This window comes from Corylus avellana, chromosome ca9 (assembly GCF_901000735.1).
Source record: "Corylus avellana chromosome ca9, CavTom2PMs-1.0".
Classification (NCBI taxonomy): Eukaryota; Viridiplantae; Streptophyta; class Magnoliopsida; order Fagales; family Betulaceae; genus Corylus; species Corylus avellana.
This window is the reverse complement of record NC_081549.1, coordinates 14098147-14108005: the sequence shown is the minus strand read 5'-3', so window position 1 is coordinate 14108005 and position 9859 is coordinate 14098147. Positions and strand designations below refer to the sequence as shown.

Below are 9859 nucleotides of genomic sequence, written 5' to 3'. Positions count from 1 at the left end.
CTCAGACTCTTTCTCACGACTCAAGTCTCAAGCGGCGCCGTCCCTCTCTCTTGGACTTTTTATATCTCTTCTCTCTTGTCGCCTCTGTCTCTCCTCTGTCTCTCCTCTTGCTCGTCGTCTCTCTCTGTCTCACAAGCTGAATAGTTGATGATCACAATCGGGTGAGTTTTTGTTTATTTATTTTTTAGTTTATGGGATGCCTGCTTGTAGCTGTTAAGAAAGTAAGGAAAAAACTCACAGATTGTTGTAAGTATTTTGCATCTTCTTGATTTATATAGATTGTTAATTGTTATATTTAGTTAAAGCACCTAAAAAAGCCCAAAAGCTCATATAAAAAAGCGGTTATAAAATCGTCGGTTATTAATTTTAATAATCGTTGGTTATAAAATAACCGCTAACCACCTAAGATAAGTGGTTGCGGTTATTAAAATTTAATAACCGCATTATGCAATTACAGTTAGCAATTTTAATGAATAACCACTAACCGCAAGCTTGTACAGCCTTAATTGGAGTCTTCAACATTTTTCTTTTATGAGAAAAAATTGACGAAAAAAAAAAAAAAAAAAGCAAAAAAGCAAAAAGGCAAAATGACCGAATAAAATGAAAAGACAAGCACCACATAAAAAACAAAAAAGCAAAAAAGTCGGAAAAAAAAGCACCAACATAACATTCTCGAGAATCGGTAAAAGAGGGAATAACTTTTGTTGACAAAAATTGACCCCTTTGGCCGTGGATGACTTGAAGCTGAGGTTTGAAGTACGTCAAGACTCAAGAGGCCACTCGTACCTCTCTGGAGTTCTCTCGTCTTCATTCTTTTCTTAGACGGCCTACGATTCTGCCTTCACTCTCGAGCCTAAATGAGGTACGCCCATATCTGAACCTGTAAAACCTTATGTTCTTTCTCATATAGGTTTACCAAAATTTGATGTTTGTTGGAACTTATTTTGCAAATTTGACGGGTCTGCTGAAATTCCCCATTTTTTTTTTATTAATCTTTTTGGGTTCATTGGGTGCCTAATTTGAAGCTATTTGGTGCAAGGGAAAGGCCGATTGATCGGTTTTTTTTTGTGGGAAATTTCGGCATATGGGATGTGGGTTGTGGAAAAGTGCATTGGGAAAACGAAAATGTGGGTTTTCAAAAGAAGTCATGAAGGGAATTTCGAACCCTTGATTCTTGGAAAAGCAGCTACTGCAGAGAAGGGATTTTGTGGTAAATGGTGGGGGCTGGGTGGGAATAATGGAGGATTTAGACGACATTGTAGACAATGCAATTGAGGGAGAATTTAATTTGTTGAATTCTTTGGGGGGATATGACCAAACCGAATTAGAACCAGAGGGGGAGGCTAAGCAACTGTAGAAAGAAAGCTAAAGGAGGAGAAATTAGTGATGTGCTGAGGGGTTTTAATAACAAAAAGCATTGTGATCGGGAAGCATTATTTTGATGTTCTAGATGCTGTGCAGAAGGCTACATTGCCTTGTTTGCGGCATTGTAATGTTGTCGTGGGATATTAACAGTATTGTCTGTGTTGTTTTCTTGGTTAAGATAGGTTGACGTTGCATCTCAATTAGCACCTGATAATGGACCAATAGATTTAAAACATATGGCTACTTTACCTGGTACCACCGAACGTGGTATCTTTGGGTTTGTGCTGCTTGTACAGGAACATTGTAGGCTCTTAAACTTGATACACTGTACGTTGGGGGCTAGGCTTTGTTGGTTCACTATTTGGGCTCATGCTCTACATCAAAACGTTTAATTGGGTTTGCTTTGGTATTATAAATCATTTTATCTACTAACAGTGGACAAATTGGCATATTACCCAATCATGCGCTTGTTGCCACAGCTGTAGATATAGGTATTTTGAGAATATGCCTTAGTGACCAATAATTTCTATTTTGACTTGCTCTCCCGCCGTGATCGTATGAGAATGGAAAAGAGGCTCGTGGGATTGACATGCATATATGTAGATACAAATATAAATATATATGCACATACTCTATTATATCGGTATGTATGAATAAAGACTTAAATTTACAAAATGATAGGTCTTTATCGCTATTTTTCTTCTCTTTATCTTCCACATATATTATAATTTCTACTTATCAAAAAAAAAAACATATATTATAATTTCTCTTATAAAGTTTTAGTTGAATTTCTCGTATTTGTTCAACAAAGATGAACATACATGGTAGGTTATGGTGAATTGGAACTTAGAAATATCATCAATTGGGAGATGTGATCCTTTTCATGGTTCCTATGGTGGGTAGAGGTATCCAGTAACTCTGGATTGAAATGTAAGGTTGTGAAAAATGTAAGAGACCACTTCCTTTTTTTATAAATCTGATTTAATAGTGGTGAAGTATCAAATGCAATCATTAACTCTTTTTATTTTATTAATTTATTTCATGGAAAAGCGCAGAGGGGCTCAACCCTAGTACATGGAAAGTATACAAAGAAAGTCCCCCTTACATGCTAAAATAAAAGCAAAAATCTACAAATTCAGAAAATTAGAAAATTGAGAGATATTATGCGCCTCGGTCCAACTAAAAAGCGATTTGACGAAGTTGTTAGTGAAATATAAAATTGATTATAATTCTTCAATGCAGTCGCCATCCGGAGGTTCTTTGGGCTCAGCGCTCTGATAAGGTTTATCTGACCATTGCTCTACCTGATGCAAAAGACGTTTCTGTGAAGTGTGAGCCTCAGGGCTTGTTCAGTTTCTCTGCTCAAGGGGTGCAAGGAGAATCGTTTGACTTCAGCTTGGAATTGTATGGCCCAATAGTACCTGAGGTGAGAGTGCTTTTCACTTGGTTATTTTCATCATAATTTGTTTTGACCATTATTCAGTTTATATGGCCTACCTATTAGTAAATTATTTTAAATATTTTTGTTTGGATGAGTGAGTTTGGCTCCAAGGGGAGGTGGAGGTAGATATTTGAACCAATAACCTATGTTTCATAAGGCGTGGCTTAGAGATGATTGTACTACCCTTTGGGGTTAGATTATTTAAAATTTCTCACCTCCTTTCTGTCTGCCCCTAAATGTTTGTGTGATTTTCTTTTTTTGATAAGTAGTATGCTTGTGTGAAAACAATGTTTGGTAATTATATCATCGGTTTCCTGAGAAAATCAAGTTTGTAGAGTATTGAAGTTATGCAATTTGAAAACTATATTCATAGAACATAAGTGCCTTGTCCAAACAGATATCTATACTATAGTGAAGGAAGCTTCAATTAATACTTTGTTTGATTTTTTTTCTTTTCCTCTGATCAAAATTAAGCATGATATGACCCTCCTTTTTCTTTTTTATTTTTTTTTATTTTTTTATTTTTTATTTTTTTATTTATTTATTTATAATTTTTATAATTTATAATTTTTTTTTATCTTCAGGTTGTCAGTATCACTAAAAATATTGTTCACACATAACCCACCATTAAGTACCTTCTTTAAACTTTTTTTGCAACCATGGATTGCATCTCTTCCCATCAACCTTATCTCTTTTTTCTCTGCTGTACCACCTCTTCCTTCATGGTTGCTGTGGCACTTACACCATACTGTCCCTCAGCCATCAATCAGTTTGCAACTACATCACTACCATCTGTCACCTCAGGTTTTACCATGAAGCAACTATGTTGCATTGGCTGTTAACCTTTCAACAGCACAGTTAGACTAGCTTTTGATTTTCCAAAATTGTCTAAGTGCCATTTAAGCATCTAAAATGGAACACATAAAGTGCCTATGGTGCTGTTCAAACACAGTAGTATGTCAAGTGCTTGGAGTTTGGCCAAAATAATTAAATGTTGTAGCTTATTAAAGCTGGTGGTTTTTATTGCATTAATGAAGCTATACATGCTTTCTATTTTAGAATTAAAAACTCTTACTTGTCTAAGAATTTGTGGCCATTTGGCATCCAATGATTAAGGCGTGTACTTTACAAATGTAATTTTCTTGTATGATATGTAGATTGTAGATCATTTGATGAATTTGACTTTCCTTTTGCTTAACTATGGGAAATGAATGTTAGCTCATTAGAGACTTCAAGTCATGAACAGTATTTTACTTTTTCAGAACAGCAGCATCTATAATGATGGCCATTTTCTAGTTGTGATGTTCCAAGTTCTTTCCAATTCAACTTATGAAAGTAGTGGAGGTTTCTAGATGCATTGAGTTTTTTACTCTAATGGTGCAGGGCTGTAAAACTAAAGTTGGGTTAAGGAACATCATGTGCTCAATCCAGAAAGAGCAGAAAGGTTGGTGGAAAGGACTATTAAAGTCGGAAGTAAAGCCTGCTCCTTACCTTAAGGTTGATTGGAACAAATGGTGCGACGAGGATGAGGAAGAGTCAACTTGTAAGTTCAGATAACAGTTTCTGGGTGTTCAGTTTTATGATATGAACATTTTCCATGTCTGACAATGTTTATGCACTTGGATATGAGCATTTTTCAATGACTGCACGCATGTGTTGTGGTTTTCTTCTGTTTTCTTCTGTTTTTTTATTTTTGTATTTTATTTTTTGTATATTTTAAGGATTCTGACTTGATTTTTATTCACGATTTCACATGGGTGGAGTATTATCGATTTATTTTTATTTTTTTTTTGGTTGGGGGGAATAAGCTTGGGTGCTATTTGAGTTAGAGATCATTGGCAGGGAAATCTGTAATTTTCTTTTATGATAGTTTTATCTTGTCCTTGATTTTGTGAGGTGGTGATCAAATTTATTTGGATATTAAAGTGGTCTTTCCGAACTAAGCTCAATTTATGAGTTCTCCATGCCTTTGTTTTTAGCTGGATACATCGATACAGATTTTCTTCCTTCTTTTTTTTTTTTTTTTGGGGTATGGTTTGCCCTCCCCCCTTTCTCTTGTGTACATGTGTTTTCAATCTTCGAGTAATTTTATAGACAAAAAATTTCATTGGAAAGGTGCATTGAGGAGGTATGCAAGAGAAACACCCAAGCAAATCTCGTATCTAAAATTCTAAAGATTGAAGAACTGCGATAATTCAGAGAAAGAAAATGTATTAGTAGCTGCTTTCAATCGTAAAGAGATCTCAATAACAAAATCGATCTCATTATGGGAGATTTACATCCTTCAAAAGTGCATTCATTTCTTTAAAGACATCACATTAAACACAAAGGAATTACCTCCTAAATTGCACCACTACAATGTCTATTGAAGTGTACATTGGCATGACCACTTACAAAAGACAAGAGTGCATTTCCCTTGCAATTCAATCTTGGAATATTTGCATAACTCCAAATGTACATTGCAATCATGGGCTGCTTCTGACCTGGATGATTTTTTTTTTTTTTTTTTTCATGCTTCACTGAGGTGGTTTTGCCTTGCATAGTAGGATAGCATTTACAACATTTTCGTGCAATATGAGTTTTATCTGTTTTAATAGTCTGGTGCCATCATATGTTTCTTTCTTATTCTCTTATAAATTGCATGCACCAACTGTTTAGCCGGCATACCAAATCTCTTCCCTGTTTTTGCCATGGTGCTGCACCTTGTCTCCGAGTTATGTTGAATTGTTTAATTACAAATGTCTCCGGGACCTTGTCTGTTACAATGCTTTGCACCCTTCTCTAACTCGCTTTTTGAGTAACCATGGTACTGTTGAAAAAATTGTATTCAGGTCAATTCAACTCAACTAAACCTTAATTACAAGGGGCTGGTTCCATTGATTTATTTTCAACAAATTGGTGACAACTACATGTATTGTTGGAAGAACTCATCTATGGGAAAAATTGTGTTTTGGTTAAATTTAAGAGGGGGGCAAAAAAGGACATCTCACAAGACATTTTATGTCATCGTATGTTGATAGCCTGATTTTTTATGACTGCTTTACCTTTACGTTAAGAAAACCTTACAACTATTTCCTCTGAACTCTCATCAATTGTACTTTTTGCAGTCTTTCCCCTACTTAGACCCACAGATGAAGGCTGATCTCTCACTCCCCCATCCTTCACCCTGTTTTTTCCCCCCTTACTTTTGCTTCTTGTGTGAATTACAGATCGAGAGTAATGAATCCGTGTGTCTCAAATAGACTTTAATTTTTTTAAAAGAAAGGAAAATATAATTTACATGGAGGTTAAGTTCTCGAGAGAAAACAACTGTACAAGAAGAAAACCATGAAAGTAAGGATGGTGAAAAGCAAAAAAAAAAAAAGAAAAAGAAAAGCATGCGGTGGCATAAAACGCTGCTCAAATGGACAAATAACTTGCTTGTGACTATCTTCTCAAATAACTATAGATCTATGCAGCCAATGAAAGGGCCTATCTGGGTAGGTAAAGATTTATCTTGCCTTCTCTTGTTTCTGCATGTATTCGGTGATGCTAAGATTATGAAGCGCATCTGTACGTGGTGGCTTAAGGCTGAAAATAAGCATAGCAGAAGTATCTGATCATTATTTCTTATTGCTTTGCATCTTTGTACGTATCTACAAGAGGCAACATTGAATTTCTTTGAGATGTATTGTCAAAGAATTTTGTACTTCAACTTTTCATCTATGGATTACCTTTTAGGATAGGGCCCACTAGGCTTTCCTTTACTACTTTGCTCTCTCTCTCTCTCTTGGTGCATGGGCTTTCCCTGCCCTTTCTATGACCATAAATTTCTCTTATTTATTAAAATTTCAGAAACTTTCAATTTTCTTACCTTAAATAAGTTTGACAAGTCGAGCCGATGATAAAAGTACTAGTTTGGGTTGGAAATTTGGACAAGATCCATGCCAGTATCCTCTGGAACTTCTCCCGTTGCTGTTTCTGTTATACTCTTTCGCATAAAAAAATCTCGTGTGGAAAATAAGCCTTAGAACGTTGCATGATAAAATATCCACGCTACTATATTGTTTTCTTTCGATTGAATCTTCAGTTCAGCATCAAGTGCCTTAAAAATTTCTAGTAAATGGTATTCTGTCATTTAGACTGTTCTATTGTTTGCTTCAGACTAACGGTGTTGCATCAAAGCTAAATTAGAATTTGGCTGACGCAGAGAGTAGTTTACTTGTGCTAAGACTGAATTTTTTGTGGTCTTTTGCAGCTGATTTGGCCTCAGATGATGATGCTGCTGCTGCGGTAATTTGATTCCTTCTATTTACTGTAAAGAATGAGTAATGCAGTGACTAAACTTTACGCTTCATCACTTGATCATGTACCACAAATTTTGTTCTTTTGCAGCATGTTGGTCAAGATGATGGAAGCACTGATGACGAAGGAATGCTCTGTGAGTCTTAAACTTAATCCCTTTTATGAGAATATTATATTGTATTGCATTTTGAAATAACTTGGTTGCATTTCATGTATGCTTAGAAAATTATTTTCTGTTTTATGCAATGTGAAAATTTCTTCTGTTTTCATTTTGGAAAATTTTTAAGTTACTACTCCATGGGTTTTCACTCAATTACAAATCGTTGCTTGGGTTTCTAATTTCAACAATTAACTCTGTTGCTTTTGCCTCTTTTTTATGCTGCTCATTCCATCTCCTTTTGTTCCAAATAATTAATGGAAATGTTGCCACGTGTGCACTAAGCCACATTAGAGCTATCACCTCATTGCCATGTAGCCAACCAATCACTCTAAATTTGTTAAAAGGGTAAAAAAAAAAAAAAAAAAAAAAAAATCCTATGCCCATAAAGGATAAAGGAATTAAAATACACAAGAAAAAATAAAATAAAATAAATGAAGAAAAAAAAAAAGCAGAAAGAAAGATAGAAGAAGAAGGAGAAGAAGAAGAAGAAGATCCAGATACCTGGCCAAGCCAGTTTCCTAACTGGCAGTTTGGAAATGAACTTATTTACCACATTGCGACTATAGGTGGTAGTGTTGTGAATATTGCATCCGATTTGGTCAATATCGTCACTGTTGGGCCAACAAGTTCTGGTGATAAAGATCTGGATATCCGGGTGTTCGACTATTTTCATAGGAAAATCACAACATCCACCATTTGGTCAAAGAGGTTGGTGTAGGTGAGACCCGAACCCAATCTGTGTAGGTCATATTCTTGGCCTCAAATAGAGTGTAGTCTAATTTGATATTGACAGGGACGGAGGACGAAGGGAAATATGGGTACACATCCAAGGAATTGGTCCAGTTTAAGAACTGCAACATGGATTTTATGACCCAGCCCGCAATATCAGACTGGAACGTGCCATTTGGTGGAAATGAAGATTCTAGGACGCCCATTGAGGAGGGAGTCCCAACCTTGATGTTGTGAATTCTGTGGGCTTTCAAGAATTTCTTGATTTTGCTTATGGTAGGGGCGAGATTGTTGCTTCAGTTGCTTCTTTTTCTTTTTTCTTTTCTTTATGGAACTAATAAAAAAAAACTTTTTCAACAAATTTGATGTTGCTGGTTGGACAAGTGCAGTGAGGTGGTAGTTTTGATGTGGCTTTTTGTACAAGTGGTCACATATCCATTAATTATTTGAAGGAAAAGGTGATGATGGAAGGAATGATTTGGAAAATGAGTAAAAACTCACGGAATTGGTTGTTGAAATTGGAAACCAGAGAACTGAGTGGTAATAGAGCGCAAACCTAAGGAATAATTTTAGAATTTTCCATTAGTCTTTTATAAGATTAATTTTAAAATTATCCTTTTATATTTTATATGTAAACCATGAAATCAATGGTTTGATATTCTTGTTCTTTTCTCCCCAACTAGCTAGGTAGCTTCTCTTATATACTTTCTGTGTACTTGGGGCCTGGGGGTGCCTTACGCTTTTAATGGTGTAAACCATGAAATCCATGTTTTTAATTGAGTTATTTCATTGTGTGTGTGTGTGTCTATATATATATATATTCTAAGCAATACAAAAGTGAAGGGGCTGGGGGGTATTTCATTGTCTGTATATTTTAAGGGAATGGGTCTTTGTTTCTGTAGAACTACAAGAACTTTCTCTCAGGTATTTGCTCTTTTAAGTTTCAGTCAATCCATTTTCCTATGAAAGTAGAAACTTGTTTAATGCATTTTAGAAAGTTGCTAATTGAATGCATTTTTGAACAAATCATTGGGTATCAATATTAAATGTGTAGGCTATCACTATTTTTGCTTCATTCATGTATGCATACGTCCTTTTTCTGTTTTCTGTTTTTTGTTCTTTAATTTTCTTTACAATAAACATATTTGTCTTTTTTTTTTTTTTTTTTTCCTTTCTCTTGTTCTTTACCTCCTCCACTCTAACTAACATGGAAGGTATTGCATTGGCAGATCTTCCCGACTTGGAAAAGGCAAGAGGAAACTAGCAACTGTGAGTACTGACATGTAACATGGAGCAGGTTTTTATGTTCCAACCACTCTTCTTAGAAATAGGTAAATGAGGGAAAGGTTAGTGACCATGACTCGTGTTTGTGTACATCTGATTGAACTCATGCTCAAAAAGTAGTCGGACCTTTGATTTTCTGAGTTACTTTTGATTGCATGGGCCTGTATGCTTGGTTGTCTGACCAGGTTTGTCTGGTTACTTCTTTATGGCGTTCTAAGGGCTCATTGTGTGGTTTCTGATATTCTTTTATCAGTTTAGAAGTAAGGATAATGTGCTTAGATCTTTTATGCCAACTGATGAAAATAGATGAACTTACATAGATTGCTATTTCAATCTTATGGTCATCTCCACTATTTATGTTTTATAGACTAGAATATTTAGCAGGGTAGGGTATGTTTCAAGAAGCTTTAGAATTTATTTCTGAAGACCTCCTAGGATCTTCATTTATTGGCTTCAGAGTGCTACTCGTTCTTGCAGATATTTTGCTACTATGGTAACTTGGGGGTGAATTTGGTTAGTTTTCTTTATGAGAAGATGGTGTGATTTTTGTTGAGTTTAACTTCAATAAGTATGGGGTGTGAAACTGTAACACCCGA

The 9859-nt window shown here is 35.4% G+C and overlaps 1 protein-coding gene across 1 annotated transcript; it reads left to right on the top strand.

Annotated features, from left to right (window-relative positions):
• Nucleotides 1–710: 710 nt before the first annotated feature.
• Nucleotides 711–9596, top strand: LOC132162576 (co-chaperone protein p23-2). Its single transcript, XM_059572833.1, has 6 exons — nucleotides 711–862; nucleotides 2608–2791; nucleotides 4190–4349; nucleotides 7044–7078; nucleotides 7181–7226; nucleotides 9209–9596. The coding sequence occupies exons 1-6, from the start codon at nucleotides 858–860 to the stop codon at nucleotides 9241–9243; spliced, it is 465 nt and encodes a 154-aa protein (XP_059428816.1). The 5' UTR covers nucleotides 711–857; the 3' UTR covers nucleotides 9244–9596.
• The last annotated feature ends 263 nt before the right edge of the window (nucleotides 9597–9859 follow it).